The 24,850-nt window shown below is 32.1% G+C and overlaps 1 protein-coding gene and 1 long non-coding RNA gene across 2 annotated transcripts; one reads left to right on the plus strand and one right to left on the minus strand.

Moving 5' to 3' along the window:
* The first annotated feature begins 14,351 nt into the window (after positions 1–14,351).
* LOC139845541 (uncharacterized) lies at positions 14,352–16,568 on the plus strand. Its single transcript, XM_071835796.1, has 5 exons — positions 14,352–14,406; positions 14,565–14,648; positions 15,434–15,916; positions 16,024–16,166; positions 16,359–16,568. The coding sequence occupies exons 3-5, from the start codon at positions 15,714–15,716 to the stop codon at positions 16,472–16,474; spliced, it is 462 nt and encodes a 153-aa protein (XP_071691897.1). The 5' UTR covers positions 14,352–14,406; positions 14,565–14,648; positions 15,434–15,713; the 3' UTR covers positions 16,475–16,568.
* Positions 16,569–22,944: 6,376 nt separating this feature from the next.
* Positions 22,945–23,691, minus strand: LOC139845075 (uncharacterized). Its single transcript, XR_011758194.1, has 3 exons — positions 23,678–23,691; positions 23,386–23,488; positions 22,945–23,077 (listed from the first exon to the last, which is right to left on the minus strand). It is a non-coding gene; the product is annotated as an uncharacterized lncRNA (long non-coding RNA).
* Positions 23,692–24,850: the final 1,159 nt, after the last annotated feature.

Consider the following 24,850-nt stretch of genomic DNA (forward strand, 5'->3'; position numbering starts at 1 on the left):
TTCTAAAATTGTATTTTGAAATAAAACTTTTTTAAAAAGTGTATTTTGGGGAATTTCCCTCTCTTAAATCTTGGTAAAGAGATGATAGAACTGTTGAAACAAATCAAGTGCACATTTGAAAAACACATTTTTTAAAGATTTGGGAACTTAAATAGGCAGAAAAACTATTTTAAACGTATTTAGAAAAAAATGAATTGGTACCATTTGATTGAAGAGTAAGGCAGCCACCATGGACGTCTACACAACGGAAAAGGCCAATACTGTTATCATTTAATGATGAAACGTGTTAAAAATTGAACTTATAACATCAGAGAATCATAAAACACGTTAACAGAGTAAATATGACAAAGAAACAATATCATGTGGTGGATGCTGAATACCCAATGTCCAGAAACACCAGCAGATACAGAACTGGATCCACCAACTTATAAGCAATATTTGAAGGATGATTAAAAAACACGCCACTTTCAACAACACAACTAGTACATGTGAAAAAATAGGAAGAAAAAAAACTAAAGTAAAGAAATAAACAACTGTAATAGCAAATAACTCACCTTCAGCAAAGATTAATGTAAACCATAGCTATAACCCTAATTGAAAAAGCACAACAGCAGAAAAATATAAGTAAATCTGTAGGATATGATACATGAAAATAAAATAAATAAAAAACTAATTGTTACCTTCACAAACACCAAAACAAAGCACAGTAAAAACCTAAATCAAGAAAAGAGAACGATTTAACAAAGACTCAAGCATAATAGCTAAAATCAAACCATGAAATATGTGTTTATGCTATTGCATCGATTACTAAAGCAAGGGAAGCACTTTTTAGAGGGAAGGGGAAGCAAATAATTTTTTTTATTTTTCATTTTTTGACAAAACATTATTCACGAACATTATAGATTAGATGAAAATATGAACAATTAAAAAAGACACTTTGCGATGAATGTCATTATTTTGGCGGAAAAATGCTCGAATAAAAAAATTAAAACATTCAATGCATTGAATGTTTTGCTGCTGAGTTTATTTGCATCGTTTTGTTTTCATCTTGTGTGAAGTGTTTTTTTTCGAATTTAGGCCGATTTAGAGTTTAGGGTTTAGGGTTGAGGGTTTACTCTGTAAACCCAAAACCCAAAACCCAAAACCCAAAACCCTAAACCCTGTAAACCCTCAATCCTAAACCCTAAACCCTAAACCCTAAACTCTAAACCGTTCGTGTTAAAATATTCAATCTAAACCCTAATTTTTAAACCCTAAACCCTAATTTCTAAACCCAAAACCCTAATTTCTAAACTCTAATAGCTAAACCCTAATTTATAACCCCCTAATTTCTAAACCCTAATTTCTAACCCCTTAAAAAAAACTCAGCAGCAAAACATTCAATGCATTGAATGTTTTTATTTTTTTCTTCGAGCGTTTTCCTTCCAAAATAATGACATTCATCACAAAATGTATTTTTTAAATGTTCATATTTTCTTCTAATCTATAATGTTCGTGAACAAAGTTTTTTCAAAAAACGAAAAAAATTACTTCCCCCAAAAAAAGTGTTTCACTCTTTATTAAATCTATATGTGTGTGTGTGTGTGTGTATATATATATATATATATATATATACATACATACATATATGATCAAGGGGGAAGTAACCAATCGGGGGGAAGCAAATTTTTTTTTTTCGTTTTTTGAAAAAACTTTGTTCACAAACATTATAGATTGGATAAAAATATGAATATTTAATAAAGACACTTTGTGATAAATGTTTTTATTTTGGCGGAAAAACGCTCGAATAATTAATATATAACAATTATCGTGTTTTTCGAGCGTATGTTGGGGTTTTAGGTATTAGGGTTTAGATATTAGGGTTTATAGGGTTTAGATATTAGGGTTTAGAAATTTAGGGTTTAGGATTTAGATTTAGGGTTTAGATTTAGGATTTAGATTGAGTTTTTAAAACGAACGGTTTAGAGTTTAGGGTTTTGTGTAACGATCGCTCCAAAACCATATGGACGAACACGTCATTCATCGATTTCATTGCGAGGTATTTGACCTCTATATGATACGTTTTGTAAACATTGCATTCTTTTAAAAAGGTACATCATAAATGAATATGTAAATCAAAGGTTTTCGACATCTGATGATTTCTACATATAGACAATCACCGTAATATAATAGTTTACAATGATACTTCCGTTGACAATGTAGTCAAAATAAGATACATGGTGATGATTTGGTGAATGCAACGTTTCCTTGAAAAATATGTCATGTAAGACTCCACGCACATAGCTTGTCTAACATTTAATCAAACAGCGGAAGGCTCCTAGGGAACCTGAGAATAAACATGCTAACAAGTGTCAACACAAAGGTTGGTGAGTTCATAGTTTTAGTGTTTCGCATAATCTGTATATAAAAGTGGATCACAAGATTTCAGTTATTTCATCCAGAAATATTTATCAATAGATTCTACATAATAAAGCACCCTGGTAACTAAACTTTATCGTTATAATGATAAATACCCCATTCGTTTTAATACACGCAAACCAACGTGTCCTAAACTCAAATAACACACGTCCGTTAAAAGGCTAGTGCTCTAGCTCGGACGGGGATGTCAAGCCCTATGGATCCATATACTGTTATTCGCGCCCACCAGTCCACATCCTATGTACTGGCAGTTACTAGTTACCAAAGCTAAGGAATTTTCGGTTTAAACTCAGTGTAGAATTAAGTATGTACTTGTATCCATTGCGTTTAAGTAAAGTGCATGTATTCTCAGCCCAAAAATATATTGCAAAAGCAATTAAAAAGGGAGCAATGAAACTCACCTTAGCAGCATATAAAGTCATTCACCAAAATGTGACCGAAACTCGGATTATCAAATAATCGTAGATCTCAACATTGAGATTCAATATTGTAGGAAAGTACGTAGACGCAACGGAGATGATAAACACTAGTTTTGATTCACAAATATACCCCCGAACATTACCCATAATCTCCTTGGCAATAACCCATAATTTTCTTAGCTCTATCCCGCTTGAAAAACATTTTGAAAGTGACACGCTCATGACCTCGTCGTAGTTTTTATGTACAATACTAATTAATAATAATACTACTAATAATATTAAGATTAATAATAATATTAATCATAATAATAATAATAATAATAATAATAATAATAATAATAATAATAATTAAATGTTTACGGAGTATGTGAAATAAATGAGATCAAAGTGCAGAAATCGATCAATTTATAGATGTAATCTGGAATCCATTGTCATGCGATCGCATGAGTTTCATTTGATATGGCCATGCGATCGCATGGCCAGCTGTACCCGGTCACAATGTTTTAACTTTTTGTTTGTCGACATAATTTAATAATAATATATATAATTTAAATTAATTAATTAATTATATAGTATATTTTATTCCCGTGCTTAGTGAACTTGTAACTTTTGCTCCGATAAGTCGTACGTCGTCACTCGATTTATGTCTCGGTTCCGGTCCATCGAATGTCCTTTCGTACGCTGAGAAAACTTGTACATTACATTTTGGGACACGTACCTTAGTCAAAATATAGCCTTAAATTATCCCTAAATTATATCACTCGAAATATAACTTATACATTTGAGTGTTTTGGTCATTTACTTCTATAAATCATCGCCTCGCTATTTGTTAAAATACATTTTAAAATAGTGTTTTACTGTAGCAATTCACTGTAGCAAATAGTGATTTTCGAAAACACTGTAGCATTTTGGGTACTGTAGCAATTTGAAAATACTGTAGCAAATTAGTGTTTTACTGGTTCATCTTAAACGCTTTAGTTAACTTATCTAAATATCAATCGAATCAATAAACGAATGTTACTATCGTTTACTAAATAACTTGAAATTATATATATGTATATATCTTTTTAATATACATAAATCAGTTTTTAAATACACATTGAAAGTTATTTATAAATAAATTTTAATAATAAATATTTTAACTTATCATATATATTCAAATAGATATTTAAACCAATAAGTTTAATGTACGGTATCAAACAATTAATACATTGTTACCTTTTCAAGTTATAGTATATATGTATCTATTTACATATAATTGTCCGCGAATCATCGAAAACAACCGAAGGGTATTTAAATATATAAAAGTAGTTCAAAAATTTTGAGATTCAGTTTTACAGACTTTGCTTATCGTGTCGGAAATGTTAATCATACAAAGATTAAGTTTAAATTTGATCAGAAATTTTCGGGTCATCACATTTTGGATTTAGGAACTACACCCAAAACACTAAACCCTAAGCCCTAAACCCTAAACTCTAAATCGGGCTAAATTTTACTTCACAAAATATGGGAAAAAAACGTTCATATTCTTCACGAACAATATTATCTTGAATGTTATTATTGTCGATCATTTTTCCGCCAAAATAATAACATTCATCACGAAGTGTCTTTTCTAAATGTTCATATTTTCGTGTGATCTTGAATGTTATATATTTTCTATATATATATATATATATATATATATATATATATATATATATATATATATATATATATATATATATATATATATATATATATATATATATATATATATATATATAGGGGCAGGATCAATGGGGAAGTAACCAATCGGGGAAGAGCGGGGGAAAGCAAATTTTTTTTTTTTTGTTTTTTTTGAATTTTTTTTTTCGGCATCAAGATCACACGAAAATATGAACATTTAGAAAAGACACTTCGTGATGAATGTTATTATTCAGGCGGGAAAACGATCTACAAAAATAACATTCAAGATAATATTGATCATGAAGAATGTTAACTTTTTTTTCTTCATGTTTTGTGAAGTAAAATTTAGCTCGATTTAGAGTTTAGGGTTTAGGGTTTGGTGTTTTGGGTTTATTCCATAAACTCAAAACACCAAACCCTAAACCCTAAACCCTAAACTCTAAATCGTTCGTGTTAAAAACTCAATCTAAATTCTAAATCTAAACCCTAAATCTAAACCCTAAACCCGAAATTTTTAAACCCTAATATCTAAACCCTAATATCTAAACCCCAATAGCTAAAACCTCAAAATACGCTCGAAAAACACGATAATTGTTATATATTACTTCTTCGAGCGTTTTCCCGCCAAAATAAAAACATTTATCACAAAGTGTCTCTACTAAATGTTCATATTTTCATCTCATCTATAATGTTCGTGAACAAAGTTTTTTCAAAAAACGAAAAAAAAAAAATTTGCTTCCCCCCGCTTCCCTCCGAATGGTTACTTCTCTTTTGATCATACCACTATATATATATATATATATATATATATATATATATATATATATATATATATATATATATATATGAGGTGTATTCTTCTCTATTCTATTAATTTGCTTAGGTGTTTTTAACATATATATATATATATATGTTAAAAACACCTAAGCAAATTAATAGAATAGAGAAAAACTAGTTGTGGAGCCCTCGCTTCGCGCCGGGGGCTCCGTTTTGAATGCGAGTTAAAAAAAGTCTTGATCTATTTTGTAAAAAAGAATTTTTTTCGACATAACATTGAAGGGTTGTTCCTTTTGTGAAAGTTGCTTCTTTTAGCGTTCGGGTTTTATTTTTAAAAAAAAAAGTTAGTAAAGTGGGGGTTCGATTTGTATTTTAATAAAAGTTAGTGGGTTAAGTTTGTGAAATTTGAAAAAACTTTACGTATAAAGTGGGGGTTCGATTTGTATTTTAATAAAATTTAGGGGGTTAAGTTTGTGAAAATTGAATATTAGTAAAAAAAAAAGTTAGTAAAGTGGGGGTTCGATTTGTATTTTAATAAAAGTTAGGGGTTGAGCTTGTGAAATTTGGAGAGAAATATACGTATAAAGTGGGGGGTTCGATTTGTATTTTAATAAAAGTTAGGGGGTTAAGTTTGCGTAAAGTGAAAAAGTGAATAGTACTATTTATTTCCACTTTACATTATAGATATAGGTATATAATATATAATATATAATACACCTCAGAGAAGTAGAGAACTAACATTTACACTATCGATCACTGAAACCAAACCAACAACTCGGTATTTTCTTTGGATTAAAACATTATGTCGAGGGGATTTAAAAACTGCAAGCTGAAGATATAATCATTTCATTTAAGATAACAAAGACAGAACCTCAAATATTTTAAGATGAATCTAATTTGCCACGAAAACTATATATATATATATATATATATATATATATATATATAGGATCAAGAGGGAAGTAACCAATCGGGGGAAGGAAAAACCATTTTTTTTTTTTTCATTTTTTGAAAAAACTTTGTTCACGAACATTATAGATGGGATGAAAATATGAACATTTAGTAGAGACACTTTGTGATAAATGTTTTTATTTTGGCGGAAAAACGCTCGAAGAAGTAATAAATAACAATTATCGTGTTTTTCGAGCGTATGTTGAGGTTTTAGCTATTGGGGTTTAGATATTAGGGTTTAGAAATTAGGGTTTATAGGGTTTAGATATTAGGGTTTAGAAATTTAGGGTTTAGGGTTTAGATTTAGGGTTTAGATTTAGGATTTAGATTGAGTTTTTAACACGAACGGTTTAGAGTTTAGGGTTTAGGGTTTAGGGTTTGGTGTTTTGGGTTTATGGAATAAACCCAGAACACCAAACCCTAAACCCTAAACCCTAAACTCTAAATCGGGCTAAATTTTACTTCACAAAACATGAAGAAAAAAAACGTTCATATTCTTCACAAACAATATTATCTTGAATGTTATTTTTGTCGATCGTTTTCCCGCCTAAATAATAACATTCATCACGAAGTGTCTCTTCTAAATGTTCATATTTTCGTGTGATCTTGATGCCGGAAAAAAAAAATTCAAAAAAAAAAACGTAACAAAAAAATTTTGCTTCCCCCCGCTTCCCCCCGATTGGTTACTTCCCCATTGATCCTGCCCTATATATATATATATATATATATATATATATATATATATATATATATATATATATATATATATATATATATATATATATATATATATATATATATATATATATATATATATTAATATGATATGTAAATGCAATTAAGCATTACTTGATACCGGTCTATGTAATATCAACTGAAATCCCGATACTATGAAGATGATAGCATCAATACATCAAAATCAATACATATGTATCACATTGAAAACTTAAACATCAAAATACATTCATATGATGAAAATTACAACTGTTTCTGTTACCACAATCTAACCCCAAATTTTCTTTTTCAAATTAACAAACACAATTCAGTAGAAAGCAGAATCCCTCTTCTTATTAAATTAAAAGCTTAAATAAGTAATATTCTTTTCAACCAAAAGATCTTAGCCATCCATTAAAAGTAATTACATAATTACAACCATTGGATCTAAACTTGAAATGATTATTACATAATACAAATTTCAATTTAAATTAATTTTACATCACTAGCCCTATTAATAACAAAAATTCAACAAAAAACGCCAATTAAGAAAAATTTCCATTTATATTAGGGATACACGTTTTTTTTTTTTTTTTTAATTTCAATCCATTAAATTAAATAGGGATACAATTAACTCGGCATTAAAATAGGGATACATCTAAATAGGGATACACTTATCGCCAAATATATCTTCTTCAACTAAACCCCTACATCATCGCTCAAAATCTAATCTCATAATAATATAAACATTTGATTTACTCACATACCCAACTTCAATCCTATTACACTACAACGTCTTCAATAGTTATGAAGAAAATCGTAACCTTCCAATATCAATTAACCCAAATCTATTCTTTTTCTCTACATATAATCGATTCAGTTAACAAATCGTTTGTTAACCCCAATCATAATAACCCTAAATCATCTTTTATGTTTTTTAGGGTATCAGGTTTTTGATAGCGTTCGATGCCTTTTACAGGTTTGTCGATTCATATACTATATGTATGTGTATTATACTTCAATTTTTTTGTATTGTTTTCTAATTGATTTTAATATCGGGTTAATATCGTATGTATTGTATTGGATGAGTTTTTTATATTATTTTTTAATTTAATTAATTTTAATTTAGTAGGTTTATCTTTTTATGAATGAACTACTAGCTTAATGCCCACGAATTCGCGGGGCTTTTTTATTGGACTAATCAGGAATAGATAACTATTAAAAAGTGACTTCTTTTAAGTTATCAAATATGCCCAACTCAATTTGAAAATTTTGCTGCAACACCAATAGCCACCGCAATCAACACATCCTAAAGATGAACGGCCTGATCTTTCTTTCCGTCAGTATGGAATGTTGCCAAAAAGTGTTGGTGTTCAAATTAAGTGAAACCCATCATATCTAGAATTGACAATGGTGATTATTTAGTAGACCAAGATAGGAAAATCTGTACATAAAGGAATGAAATGTAAATATATGGCGATATGGGCGGGTTGGGTGATGAGTTTTTGGAAGAATTCTAGTTAACCCAAAGCATAATCCAAATCTATATGAGGTCAAAAGTGAGTGACTTTGACCTATGAAGTCAAACTGTACACTTGTAAAGATGGGCAACACAGAATAAATATAAAAAGCAAAATAACCTTCCATCATATATTTCATCGTGTGATTAATATCTATAGCTCCAAAAGCCATTACACGAAATGGATTCGCTCAAACAAACAGTCTCTCATCAGATCAAAAAAATGGAAACATTTCAACCAATGTACCCCCTACCGTTACAACTGAATCTATTCCAATGATCCACCTACACAAAATATTCCAGAGCAACAACATCAATCATCAAAAGAATATTTAAACCCTATACACATTCGTTTAATAACAAAACTACCTTAACCAGAAAAGGAAAACGATGTTCCCTGATCGACACCATTTTAACATGTCCCAAACTTCCACCGTTAACAACATCAATCAGCTTAGCCACGAGAGGCATGTATCTGTACTTCAGGCCAACTTGTACTAACATATGTGGTCGACTTTTAGTAGCCTCAATCACCTGAATAGGCCTTGATTATCATTTTACTGGTGCCATATTGACCTGTACAAATACCCGATTTGTCCTGTTACTCGAACTGCCCGTTCTCCCAAAAAAATATAGGCGTGTGTGTAATAGATAGTAAGACATGAATACCTTGAGATATTTTAGTGTTGGAAAAAGGTTATGACTGAGAAAGTTTGACCAAGAACGACCTTAGAGACGGTTCCAGACCCGCATCCTCCATTGTACCCACGTAAGACTGTTTCACATGTATCTTAAACATAAATCACTCAAATGGAACTTTATCGTTGTTGAAGAAAATAACCGCAACTCTCTCAACCATCCCCTGACGTAATATTTCACATGTTACTTCCCGCCAAATTTGACAATCTTTGGAGGCGTTGTGCACTTCACTGTAAAAGTGATCGTATGATCAATTCATTTAAGTCGCAAATAACCACACATCTGTGTTACAGAATTAACATCTAAATAATTGGATTTGCAGTTATCAGAAAGATATGTTTTGTTCGTGATTAAAGGTGAATTGTTTAAAGTTTTACACGCCTAAATTTGAGGAAATAGTTTTTACTTCGTTGAACCACAAACAACTAATTAGATTGTAGAACTGTAGTATGTTGACGTATGATTATAAATCCTTTTGGCACATTTGGTCTACAACAATATATCACCGGGATTAAAAATAATACACTAAAGATTTAGTCATTTGATCATAAATAAGTATCTTACCATTCTTGGTTTGAACATGAACATCTATTTCCCTCATAGCAATATATTTTCACTTGATACACTAATCTTAAGGTAGGCTTCCCACGCCATAAACATCTGTATTCACAATAAGAAATTTCGTGTTACAATATAGAAAAAATACAACATGATGAGTTTATAAAAAATAGTAACTAAACACCATAAGAGTTTGTCTTTAAAAAAAACATAAGAATATAGTAAATACAACATATGTATGTAATGGTTATTTTTTTTTTTTGAAAAACTTCATATGCTTTGTAACAATATAAAGATAAGTGTATCCATGGTCAGTTATGATACAAGTCCAACTGCATTATACAATATAACAGTTAGGAGTTCGTATTAAAAAAAAAAACTACGCTTTGGATGACTTTGACCCATTTGGAGTAAAGCAAATCTGGTTCCCAAGTATTGCGTATAATCAATGAAAGAACATTAACTTAAGGACTACAATGTACCTATGAGGCCTAAAAACACGATTGCAGTTGTAGTATGGAGAAGACCAACATCTAAAATAGCACGAATAGGCTTTCTGCTGTATGCAAGTTTAACCAACAAATCTTCACCAGTAGCCTAAAAACACCATAAGACTGATCAACCCCTAACCCATACAAAACGAAGACATAAAATTCATCATTCAAGCATATGAATAGTGCTTTTCTACTATATATTTTGATAAACCAACATTATCTAAATAAGTAAAATATTCACGCCTTAAAGAAAATAATTTCTTAAGTAGACCTTGTAGTTCAGTGACATTAATATCTTGCACAACTAAGGCTGGAGTAGTCGCTCGGTAAAGTAAAATAAGAACAAATATATGTTGCGGCTACAAATGTTTGAATACTCTCACCACAAATGACCTGAAGAAATAATACATACCTTAGCACCATCATTTAAGACATTTCATTCAAAGTTAAGAGTTCTAGTTCCAAATGAGAAGGTGTAGAATACATAGTAAAGCTTCATCGTAATATGATAAAACTCAAAACATCATGGGAAAGAACAACATCAACTGAACAGTGAATTTGTGCTGTTGCAAGATCAAATAAATCTTGCAACTAATAAAAAATGACCCGTTAGTGACTAAAACATACCAAAAGTCAATCCAATAACTTACTGGACGGTAATTACCATATATTTTATTTTTTTAGCAGTTAATATTGTGAAAATTCACTCATTTTGTTGTTAGTGAACTTGAAGCAATGGCCATCAATAGTCACTTCCCCAGCTATTTCAAAAGATAACAAACCTCTTGTGACATCCCTTCACAAAGTCAGCAACTACTCCTTTACCCAACGCACTGATACATTAGACCCCATGTAACAACCAAGAAGTTAATTCATGATTCATTTTGTAAATAAAATAATAAGTGCCAACGTCATAAGAGATAATTATCCGTCGAATAGAGAGAGGGGTGACTTTCTCTACTTTTGAGCGTGCTTCACTCTGGGTGAAGAAATGACTTGTCTTTATTCTCGGATAGGGGAAGGATTGTCTACATCTCACCTCCCCCATACACCACTTATGTGGTATTGGGTTTTGTTGTTGTTGTCATAAGAGATAATTAAACCATTATAACGATTCGAAAACCGTTTGATATAATATAGCTCTACAAATCATAGAATCACATGCTAACTTTAAAGATAAACAAATTATTAGAACCTGTACCTAGCTTAGTATCCACAATTTACATTTTCTTCTTTAATGAAAAGTAAGTTGTCACTTAATGAAAAGTATCAACAATTCAAATTAATATATATCCCCAAATCAATACACCAACATACATGGATGTTAAACTTAAGAATTAAAAATACGTGACCCACAGATTTAAAAGATAGTACATTTCTATATAGTTTGATGCATTTTACCCATTATTGTCCCAAATTCTCCATATATACAGTTCATTATGTATATGAACTGGCACTTTTGTATGGTACCTATCAAAATTTGATGCATTTTAATTCATCATCATCGAATTAATTTCTACATATAGTGGTTATTTCAACCCATTAACATCATATATTAAACAATATATAGAGAAATTAAACAACTAATATATATAGCTATTGAAATCGACCCACAAAACCCCTAATATTAATATATACAAATAAATAACATAGTTGCAGGTTAAACCTTTTTACTTTAAGACTTTGAGAACTTTAGTAGTGAAAAAACAACCAAAATGAAAATTTAGATAAAGCTTACCCTGAGAATTTCTTTTTGCAGATGTCACGCTAGGACCAACTTTATCTTAAATAGGCACATCTTTCTTGTTAGCTGTTGCATTCTCAACCGGAACATGAACGAAGTCGTCTACCGTCACTTCGATATTCTCATTCCAATCTCTTACTTCATCAACACTAAACTTTAAATCAATTTGGTTGCTCTCTATCCTCCATAGAATCATAACCAAAACGTAATTCAACTTTTCTGAAAAGTCGCCATCTCAACTATCATTTTTCTTGCAAATTTCAGCACCTGCAACATAGGTAACTTCATTAACTACCTGGTTGCCACTAAAGACACACAACATACTATTGCTACCACGTGAGTAAAACTGTTATTACCACATGAGTAAAAAACTTCAATATGTATTGATTTGAGTAAAACTTTAATATGTATCGATTTGAGTAAAACTTCAATGAAGAGTGTTTTTAATAACACATGCTTCTGTTCTCATCTTTTCCAATATTTAAACAGACTCTTTTCAATAAATTATCTCATATAAATAAAGTATCTCATATTTAAAGACGCCATTTATCATAATGACCAAAACAAAATTATTATAATAAAAAAGACACATTCTACAGAGCAGGCAAGTGTATCAGATTAGGTTTAAGAACGGGTACCGTTGTCAATATCGAAACTTCAACCCATGCCTGATGAAAATAAGCACTTGAACTAATCACAAGTTCGTTCATCTCCCATTTTTTACTCAAAGCTAACTTGTCAAACAAATGCAAACACCTTAAGGTAGATAATAGCAAAAGACATATGACCACCAGCAACTTTACATTTGATATATATCAGAAATCAGAAACAAAACAATAGCAGCAGATTTGATGAACTAACCTTGTTCTTGGTGATACAATAGCAGCAGATTTGTGTATGGTCGAATCAAAGCAATTACTTGAATCGATGGTTGAATCAAAGCAATCAGATTCAAGCAATTACTTGAGATCAAAATCAAAACGTATCTTTAGCAAGATTAGGGCGGTGTAGTTTAGCGCGGTGTAGTTTTTTTCGTGTAGTTTGATAGGGTGTAGAGGATTTTAGGTTTTTTATTTTTGCAGAATGAGGAGGAGAATAAAAGGCCCGTAAAATATCAAATTTGTCCGCCACTTTTTTTGGTTGTAAGGGTATTTTTATAATTAAACAATTCAAGGTTTGGATTATGAGGTCGTTATCGTCAATTCTGGGAAGAGGATATCGATTCTTAATCGTCAGATTGTTCAGCTCACGATAATCGATACACATGCGGAAAGATCCGTCCTTCTTCTTCACAAACAAAACAGGTGCGCCCCAAGGCGATGAACTCGGTTGGATAAATCCACGGTCTAGCGATTCCTGCAGTTGACTCTGCAACTCTTGCAGTTCGGAAGGTGCTAGTCGATAAGGTGCGCGAGCTACGGGTGCAGCTCCTGACACTAGATCGATCTGAAACTCTATTCAAACGGGTCAAAGTTCAAATGGGCGATACAAACCAATAAACTTACACAAATGGGTCGTGGTCCAAACAAACAAATAAACCGACACACGCACCGCAAACCGGCAACCACCGCCAACCGGCGGCAACCACCACTGACCGGCAGCGGGCAGCTGCACGCCGGCAGCAGTAGCTGCCGAAAAACAGAAACAATAAACAGCAGCAGGTGGCTGCGCGCACCTGCAAAACAGAAACAGAAAGTAGCAGCGGCAGCAACACAAACAACAGCAACAGCAGCCAGCAGCAACCACTGCGAGCCGCTAACAGCCATCGCGCGCCAGCAGCAGCAGCAGCCACCGCCGGCAGCAGCAGTAGCCGCGTGGCAGCTGTGGTGCAGCAAACAGAAACAGTAACAACGATAGCTGCTGCTACACCCGATTTGACACCCAAATTTCATATTTCAAACAGCTTTTTGTCAAATTACAAACATGCAAATAACCACTATCTTATGCATCATTAATCTAAGTTAGTGAATAAACCCTAAATTAGAGTAGAACCATTTCGGATCAACCCGACTCAAATAAAACCCTAAATTAGAATTAACTTTCACAAATGAACCCATACGCACACCACAAATTCCATACATACACATATTTTTCTAAGAGAATATTAACAAACAATCTAGTCTAAGTAATCTCACCAACAACATTTTAGTCTACATAATCGTACCACAAATTTCATTCCCACACCTTTCTGAAACTACATTAAGCAATAAACTATTCAATATTAAAATCAACACACACTTACAATTCTTAAAAATTGTTACCCAAATTCCTTTAGGTTGAATAACATGAAAATCATAAAATTCTGTCTTTATTTCAACCCATAAGTTGTTACATGTTTCTCTACTAATACCTAGAAAACATGTTTAATCTATCACAGATGAGCGAAAGGAGAAGAAAAACTTGTCCTACAAAATGGAGGCAAATACTCTGCTGAACTCACACAAAAGGGTACTCATTTAGTGTGTGATATATCCTTATTACATGATATTGCATTGATCTTAATGTAAATCATGCTTAATGTTACTGTATACTCGATCGTTCCAAGTATTTTTCTTTTAATATCTTAAAAAACGGATGTTTCCTTAACTAATAGTACGCTCCTGAAGGTGACAAATACAAGGTTGCCAAAAGATGGGGTCACATTCATATTGTTGCTAGGGCATGGTTTAATCAGTCTGTTGCTAGAAGAGGTAATACTTCACTGTAATCCCACTTGAACTCTGATAGTTTGATGTTTTTCACCTTCAAAATTCTATAGTATGAGTTTAATGTTAGGGATTCCTGTTCTCTTTAACGTTTGACTGGTGTTGACTTTTGTAGTAAATTAATGTAAGTTTAATTTCGGTCTTTCTGTCTAAAAAAATATTTTTCTTAATTACATAGCAAATGTGTAACTTGGGTTAGTTTAGTCAAGATAGTTCATTATGTTTATGTGAAGGTGAAAGGAAGTTTTTAATCTAGGATCCTTTTTCAAGTTTCATTTTTGATCGCATATGTTATTAGTTGATTTATGGCTTAACATGAATTTAGATAAGGTTGAAATAGTTGCGAGTCGGGGACGAGTCAGTCGGGACGTTGGAGGAACGAGCCAGTCGGGTCGGGGATGAGTCGGGCGTTGACCAATATTGACTTTTAGTAATAAATTAATTAAATACAAATATATATTACATTAAAATATAACAAACATAAATATTTTAAACATAGATATATCATATATGGCACAAAATCTAATGTTAAAAAACATAGATTTTTTTTACTTAACTTTGACTTTGACCCGACTCAGCCCGACTTTGACCCGATTTTTAGCATTGACCGACTTTGACCCGATTTTTTAGCATTGACGACTTTTAATGCGGTTTTGGGCAAGTCAGGATGGGCTAGACCCCAAACCGACGCATCGCCCGACTTTTACAACAGTGAATTTAGGATGTATCAGCTCGGATTCTGAAAATCATATATATTTTTTCCGTATCAGCATGCTTAAATGAGGAATCATATCTTGTCAAAAGAAGCCCTGCCCCATCCACAAATAGTCAGGAAACTTCTTTATAGAAGAAACAAGAAATTTCATCAAGAAAATCACATGTTGTTACACATTCTATGGCCCACCAAGAAATTTCAAGTGACGGGTTTTTAGATGCTGACCTGGAAGCAACGTTATCGCAGAATATGGCTTCTACACTCTCAGATATTCCCGGCATTGTTAATGAGGAGAATATGAATACAACACCACCAAACATACACCCTAATGTTCTATGGACATGGATGGTTGTGTTCCTGAAGATTCTCAATCTGAAGACAATGATTTGTACTTGTTAGACTGCAAAATTCATCTTGTTGGTTTCAATGCTTCTGAGATGCGTAGATTGGTCAACATGGTCCGAAGAGGAGCTGGGTCCCATTATATGTCTCTTAACGAACAGCTAACACACATAGTTGTTGGAACTCCCTCAGGAACGTAAATATATTTTTTTTTTTTTTATTAAATATCAGTTTACTTGGATTGTACTATATTGTCAAATATTATACAACAAATAAGTCACTTATTTGTTATGACTAATGCAGTGAAAAGAAAGAAGTAAGAAGCTTGTCTGCTATGGGTGTCATCAATGTGGTAAGAACAGTATGGCTCGAGGACTGTGAACGTGAAAAGAAAGAAATTCCTGTTACCCGAAGACACGTTGCCTATGATTTGCTCCTCCCAAAAGGTGTAGTATTCATCTATTAGTATTTATTGGTTCTCATGTCACTTAAATTTGTGCACCTACTAATTAAAGTAGGTTGTTCTATCATACTTACACTATTGAAACTACAAAATTGTCACAAGTATTGGCATAACCTTGATAGCATTGTCTAAGTTTGTTCATCTTGTTCAGTAACTGTGAATCTTGATTTTGCAGATTCCATATCTTACAATAAAGGATCTACATGTGTTGTGCCTATCCAAAAACAAGGGAACCCCTTAACTGTTCAACCGCCATATTTGCGTTATATGTTGCTGTCAAATCACAGCTGAGAACTGGAAGTCTAACCCAAATAATCTGCAGTATGCATAAGTGTGTTGGAGTGTAATGGTACCTTGGAAAAGTGGAGTTTTGTTAAACTCAGGTAGAAGATCTGTTGTAAAGCAATTAGGACGCATTCCTGTTGTTTAATAAAATGCCTCCATGAATAATGGTTCATATATTCTGTATAATGTTTCATGAAATATGTATGTTATCTAAGGTTTAATTAATCTGTCCATTTTTATTTCATTTGAAAAAATCAATTAAACTCGGGTAGAAGATCTGTTGTAAAGCAATTAGGGTATAGGGTTGGTGTTTTAAATTATCCATTTTTATTTCAATTGAACAAATCAATTAAACTCAGGTAGAACATCTGTGTTAAAGCAATTAGGGTTTAAGGTTTAAGGTTTAGTGTTTAGAGTTTAAGATAGGTTGTAGGGTTTAGGTTTAGGATTCATGGTGTAGGGTTTAGGGTTAAGTGTGTAAAGTTTATGTTTATGTTTAGCTTTATGTTTAGGTTTAGGGTTTAGGGTTTATAGTTTTGTGCATAGTTTAGTTTTAGGTTGTAGGGTTAGGGTTTATGATTTAGGGTTTAGTGTTTATATTTAGGTTTAGGTTTAGGATTTAGGTTTAGGATTTAGTGTCTAGAGTTTAGGAACAGGTTGTAATGTTTAGAATTTAGTTGTATAAGATAGGTTGTAGGGTTTTGGACTTTTGGTTTAGTGTTTATGGTTTACTGTTTGGGGTTTAGGATTAGTTTGTAGGGTTTGGGTTTAGCTTTTATGGTTTATGTTTAGGTTTAAGATTTAGGTTTAGGTTTAAGGTTCAGAGTTTAATGTTTATAAAAGAGAGTTTAAGGTTTAGTGTTTAGCTTTATAATTATATTTATGGTTTATATTTAGGTTTAGGGTTTACAGTTTAAGATTTAGGGTTTAGGTTTTAGTGTATGGTTTAGTGTTTAGAGTTTATGATTATTTTGTAGGATTTAGGTTTATGTTTAGGTTTAGGTTTTGCTTTATGTGTACGTTTAGGATTTAAGTTTAGGTTTAGGGTTTTAGGTTTAAATTTAGGGTTTAGGTTAGAGTTTAGGGTTTAGATTTTAGGGTTTAGGTTAGGGTTTATGTTAGGGTTTAGGGTTTAGATTCTGGGGTTTAGATTTTAGGGCTTAGGGTTTATGGTTATGGTTTAGGTTTAGGGTTTACAATTTAGGGTTTAGGGTTTATTGTTTACGGTTTAGGGTTTAGTGTGAAGGTTGTAGGGTTTGCGTTTAGGGTTTATGGTTTAGTGTTAGGGTTTAGGATTAGGTTGTAGGGTTTAGGTTTAGGATTTATGGTTTTGGGTTTAGGCTTTAGTGTGTAGAGTTTAGGTTTGTGTTTACCTTTATGTTTATGTTTAGGTTTTGCTTTATGTGTAGGTTTAAGGTTTAGGGTTTACGCTTTATAGTTTAGTGGAGAGTTTAGGATTAGGTTGTAGGTTTAGGGTTTAGTGTTTAGGGTTTAGGATTACATTGTAAGGTTTGGGTTTAGCGTTTATGGTTTACAGTTTATGGTTTAGAGTTTAGGTTTGGGTTTAGCTTAATGTTTAGGTTTAGTTTTAGCTATATTTGTAGTTATAGTGTTTAGGGTTTAGGGTTTAGGGTTTAGGGTGTAGAGTTTAGGATTAGGTTGTAATGTTTAGGTTTAGATTTAAGTTTAGGGTTTAGGTTTAGGTTTAGGTTTAGGTTTGGGGTTTACAATTTAGGCTTTAGAGTTTAAATTTTAGGGTTTAGTGTGTAGAGTTTAGGATTGGGTTGTATAGTTTAGGTTTAGGGTTTAGGGTTTAGGGTTTAGTGTTTAGAGTTTAGAGTTTAGGATTAAGTTGTAGGCTTTAGGTTTATCTTTTTATGAACTAATGTATTTTATAGTTATGGGATCAAGGTGGTCTTGGCAAGGATGAACAAGGAACATAAGGTAATGTTCGGGTTAAAATCAAACATGATACTTTTGTTAAAATTAAATTTTTTGTATTATCATCCATATTATTTTATATGATTGAATGATTATTCGAAGGCTATTTTTTCTTTCATTTTTGTCTATCTTGAGGTTTTTGTGTAAAAACATAAAATTGACTACCACGGGTGTTGGTTTGCAGAAGCTTAATGTGTGGGCATTTGATAGTACACATCTTTATGCCGTAAGTATAAATTATCAATTATCCATAATTTAGAATATTCATTTGGTATTTGGTTAATGTAATTGTTAGCTTGGATACAATATTGTAGTTAGTGTTTATAATATTGTTCTTAATCATGAATTTATGATTGACGAAAACAATCGATAAAATTTGTTTAGTTTCATAAATTTTTAACTTGAACGGTGACTAAGCCATTCATGTAAGTGATTGCAGTTACATATTGAAAATGCGAGGACACACCTGTATATTCCAGGGCTGCACCTTGCTGAATAACCGGACGATTATGGGTAAAACTCTTTTATCATATTCTAAGTTTGTTCTGATGATACGTTTCATTTGATTGACTTGATTGGCTATCACAAATTTTGGCCCCCACTTTACATGGTGTTCATGTGACCTGTTATATTGGAAGCTTTACCCACTTTGGTTAGCACCCATATTGCTATTTCTATTGTTTACTGCATTATTGATGTGGAACCAAGTACCCGTCACACAATTTGGATCGGGCTAGAAGTCGAGATTACTTGGTGGCAAAGAAAGATATCTAATTTATTTATTAGTTTAAATTTAAGTTATTTCGTTTAATTGTTAGCTTATCTTGTTTCCATATTAATAGAGTAAGAGTTATAAGTCGGTTACGAGTCCTAAGTTGGTATAGAACAAGTCTTGTGTTTTTATCTATATATAGTCCGTAAATATGTAGTCCTAAGGATGAACTATCTATCTATTTTTGCATCTTGAATAAAATTGAGTTTTATACTCATTATATTTACGTAAGAGCTTATTTACGTATTTTCTTATTACTAACACGTTGGTGTTTTTAATCGTTGTTGTGAAGAGCGTTTGTCTTTCAACAGATCCTTTGGTCCTCATTAGTTGGTATCAGAGCAATCGATTCACCCTATCATCATTCAATTAGTTGAGTCTCGCCCACGTTTGGATTTTGATAGTTTATCCCACATATCTTCATCAAATACAAGCACACCAATTACAAATTCATCATTGTCATTCCAAATAAGTTTGTGACAACCTCTTGCAAAATTCTTATCCTCTAAAACCCTTTGTCCTTTAACCTATCCACCACTGCCCTATTATCATCCATACTATCAACCGCAACTCTACCAGCAGAGTCAACCTGTTAAAGAGAGTCAACTTGAGGCAGAAAATAATAAAATAGTTGAAGAGAATCAGCTTGAGGCAGAAAATATATCCTCGTATCCAGAAAAAGAAATTATTTTGGAGGAGATGCAGAATGATATAGTTGTTAGTGTTGAAGAAGATCCAAATTCGTTAGGCTCTAATTTAATAGAAGAGAATTTATCCATAGGTAATTTAGCCGCGAGTTCGGAAGGTATCCATGATGCAGGTGTAGTTGTAGAGATTTCAAAAGATAACGGAGGAAATAAGATTTTAATTGCTTATATGAATAACTCCCTGGATGCAAGCAAGATGATTAATAAAGGAGATATGTTCGTGTTTAATTCGGACATTGAGAACTCGAGGGCGAGTTCTTTTCAAGAAGGGGAGAAAGGACAAAGGGTTTTAGAGGATAAGAATTTTGCAAGAGGTTGTCACAAACTTATTTGGAATGGCAATGATGAATTTGTAATTGGTGTGCTTGTATTTGACCCGAGCATATCATTTTATTTGAGTTGCACTGTTCACTGAGTTGTCATTGATTGGTTTGTCTTTGACCCGGGTATATCGTCTTATTTGAGTTGGAATTCGAGGGCGAGTTCTTTTCAGGTAAGGAAGACTGATGTGGAACCAAGTACCCGTCACACAATTTGGATCGGGCTAGAAGTCGAGATTGCTTGGTGGCAAAGAAAGATATCTAATTTATTTATTAGTTTAAATTTAAGTTATTTCGCTTAATTGTTAGCTTATCTTGTTTCCATATTAATAGAGTAAGAGTTATAAGTCGGTTACGAGTCCTAAGTTGGTATAGAACAAGTCTTGTGTTTTTATCTATATATAGTCCGTAAATATGTAGTCCTAAGGATGAATTATCTATCTATTTTTGCATCTTGAATAAAATTGAGTTTTATACTCCTTATTATATTTACGTAAGAGCTTATTTACGTATTTTCTTATTACTAACACGTTGGTGTTTTTAATCATTGTTGTGAAGAGCGTTTGTCTTCCAACAGATCCTTTGATCCTCATTAATTATACCTACATACGTTTCTTTAATTAGTAGAAATTCACTAACCCTTATGTTATCCTTTTCAGATCCTGGCTAAATCGTCAAAAATGATACCAGGTGGGTAAAGGCTTTATCTGTAATTAGTAAACTAATCAAGTTAAAGTAAGTTGAACAACTTTTTTTTTTGTGTTTTAATTATTAGTTAACTCGAACGATCACATTCATTAGAACATTATCAGTGTAAATACTTCCTTTGAGATGGAGGTCAAACCTCTTACTATTCAAAGTAGAAATGCCTAGACTTTATTCATGGCTTTTGTTACTAATTTACATGGTATTTATTAAGTTTTTTGAAACTTAAAAATTTGTAACCAGTTTCGAATTTAAATAGTTTGTCCTTTGATGATAATGCGTTAAACCTTTATTTGATTTTTTGTAGGATTCTTTGAATGGCTTTTAGAATGATTTTATCTGGCTTTCGTAACACATCAGAACAGGTGTCGAAATTAATGTAGAATTGTTTGAAACATATTGAGTTAACATATTGTAGCTATACGAATCCGAACTGTGGAGTTCATGATTCTGAAAATGTGATTTCGAGCACGAGACCTTAGAAAATGTTTATGTGCAGCCACATAAGTTTTCTTACAGCGCGCACGTTCAGTCAAAAGAAGTTTTGAAGATGAATGGTTGATGTTAAATGCACTAGGCATGCACCACTTGTTCAAACTATGCTAGAAAAATTAAGTTGTTACCTTCCAAGGTTTATCATCATAACAGTGTATTCATCTTCAAACAGACTCAAGGTATTTGATGCATTTAACACAACTTAAAATAAGTGGGTGGGTCAAATCGGGCGGGTCATTAAGAATTGATTTGGTATCAAAATGTTATATTGATCAATGCAATGAGATAAATTAACCTTAATAATAACAGCATACTTGGATAATCATTCTAAGTATTGATTTGAATTGTCTCTACACTTGATTCCAACAAGATTGAAGGTACGCGCTACGCGACTAAATATTATTGATAAAAATTAGACAAATATAAGGGTTGGAAAAAAATTAAACAGTTCAAAATTAACCTTCAGAGGTTATAGTCATTCATTAGAAGTGGCATATACATCGAAAATCGTTTACCACAATTTACATCATCAATAACCTAAGTACTACAAGTTTAATGTCTAACCATCAAAAGACAAACACACTAGGTATACGGCTGAAAATTTAACATCATAGATTCATAAGTATTGGTTATAGAGTTAAGTTACACTAAGAATCTATATTATATTTTAGTTATTTAAGTGTTACATTTGAAAGAAGTAAATTTCACTCACCTATCATAATTCTCACGATCAATAACGATGGCTTTCAAGTTATAGAGAAAATTCTACTGATTAATAAAACAAATATTATATTACTTAGATTATAATACAATATCGCTAAAAAATAGTTCAAATCTGAAGGAACGCCAATATGATACGGGTACTATAGTACTGCACAAAAGCTCAAAGTCTGAACCAATAAAAAAGGATCTTTAGTATGCACTTTATTTTTGTTCCTGGTATGGCTTTATTTTTTGGCATATAACCTGCACATATAGAAGCACCTTTAGTGATTTGATCATTTGGATACATAAAACACATTGTAGATAAGAATCAAGAGGTTAATAAATCTTATTAATAAGCATGAAAACTTTCAATAACTTTACGAAAGCATATATTGATATAATCCTTGTTTGTGTCTCTGTTTCCTGCAAATCTTGCCTCCATACTTCTTCTCAAATGTCTTTTACTGGTTACTTTCTTTAAAAAAACATATGGATTTAATGAAAGTTAGGTTGATACAGCACATAAATCATTTCAACACCGAAAGATGATACAAATCGGCAACTGTATGGATATATAATCAGCACGCTGGGAAGATGACTAACCGTTTAAAGAATTCCATTTCACCCAAATTAATTCACCTGACAAAGCATGCACCTGATAACATTCACCTAATCCATCATATTCTCGCAAGACTTCCTACTATTAGAAATAAAAGTATTCGCCATGTGAAAATACGACAAACAACAACAGAAATTAACTCTTTATATAAACGAAAACAATGAGAGGAAGAAAGCTTTATAGATGGCCAAATAATTTACATCATGGTTGATCACATACATTACAGTACTCGACGACTCTATGCTATAAGAGAGAATCGAAAATATTGAAACCACATAAGTAAGCCAACTGGGTCAGGATGTACAAAGCAGACCCAAACAGAAAAGCAAACCTTCATTTTGCAGACTGCATAGTAAGAAGACAAAACAAAAGAGCTGAAGTTGAACAAAGTGAATGAGAAAAAAATATGTAACTATGACAACAACAAAAGCAGCAGCAATTCAGCAATAGTATATAGAAAGCATGAAAGTCAATATATATATATATATATATATATATATATATATATATATATATATATATATATATATATATATATATATATATATACTATAACTGACACCAGCAATATAAAACAATGATTGTATATAACTGAGATAGTCGATATGATATCGTTAAATAGCACATTATAGCAAATATAGATCAATAAACACCTTCAATAAATTCAAATGACAAACCAAATTTTAAGTCACTTGAGAAGTTAATGATAAACGGTGGAGCATGCAGCAGCTGAAAATAAATTGCTCCAATATTGCTCTGCAACGGGCAGAATAAGAAGATTACAAAATATATATGAAACCAATGATTAATCAAATAAGCATGATAAGCATCATAACCAATGACAATCTCACAAGTGGATGCTTGCAACCCATAACCACACATAAGCATATACGAAAATATCACAAAAAAGGAATTAACATGATGAGATAAAGTCATGATACAAACCTTTTGATTTTCTTTGGCCTCAGTTTTTTGCTCCTGGTGCAATTATTTCGGTAAGTGTTTGTCAGTAACGTTTTGCGTTGCAGGAAGTAATTATGTATATACATGGATCCTTACCTTTTTATTTATTAGTAGTACGCGTTGATATTCGGATGGAAGGCAGCTGATAATGCTAAAAACGAACATATATTTCATAACATTATCCTTCAAGAAAGACAAGCTTTTAGTTGCAATTGTTCTATTTACAAGTGATATTCGTTTAAATAATAAAAGGTGAAGACAAAAGACAGATTCGACGATTTGAAGACGCAAACGACCAAAAAGCTAAAAAGTACATAGTACAATCCAAGTGGTTCAATTTATTGATGAGAAACGTCTTAAAATTACAAGAGTACAAAAAACGCAAAGTACAAGATATTAAATAGTACGCGAGGACGTTCGAAAATTCAGAACCGGGACATGAACCAACTATCAACGCGCGACGCAACGGAGCTAAAGTTACAAGTCAACTATGCACACGAATATAATATAATATATAAATAATTCTATAAATTATTTATATATTATATTTATATTAAAAACCGTCGGTAAATAAAAAACAAAAGTACCTGAGCTGTAAAAGGGGGCCATGCGACCGCATGGCCAGGAAGGCCAAAATCCATGCAATCGCATGGAGTACTGTAGCAGCCCAAGTCCTATAAATTGGAACGTTTTCTGCCGAGTAATACACACCTTCATCATACTTCAATCTCACTCTCTCAATATATTTATATTTATAATTTTAATTTTAATTTTAATTTTAAGTTAATAATAATAAGGTTATAGTGGCGAATGTTTTAAGTTTGTAAGTCGAAATTCTGTCCGTGTAACACTACGCGATTAATACTCATTGTAAGTTATGTTCAACCTTTTTAAATTAATGTCTCGTAGCTAAGTTATTATTATGCTTATTTAAGCCGAAGTAATCATGATGTTAAACTAAATATTAAAGACGGGGTTATTGGGGTTTGGACAAAAGATTGACACTTGTGGAAATTGGACTATGGGCTATTAATGGGCTTTATATTTGTTTAATTGAATGATAGTTCGTTAATTTAATATGGAGATTTACAATTTGAGGTAATTATAAATAACCACATACACTCGATCGGACACGATGGGCGGGATATTTATAAA

Source organism: Rutidosis leptorrhynchoides, chromosome 4 (assembly GCF_046630445.1).
Source record: "Rutidosis leptorrhynchoides isolate AG116_Rl617_1_P2 chromosome 4, CSIRO_AGI_Rlap_v1, whole genome shotgun sequence".
NCBI classification, from domain to species: Eukaryota; Viridiplantae; Streptophyta; class Magnoliopsida; order Asterales; family Asteraceae; genus Rutidosis; species Rutidosis leptorrhynchoides.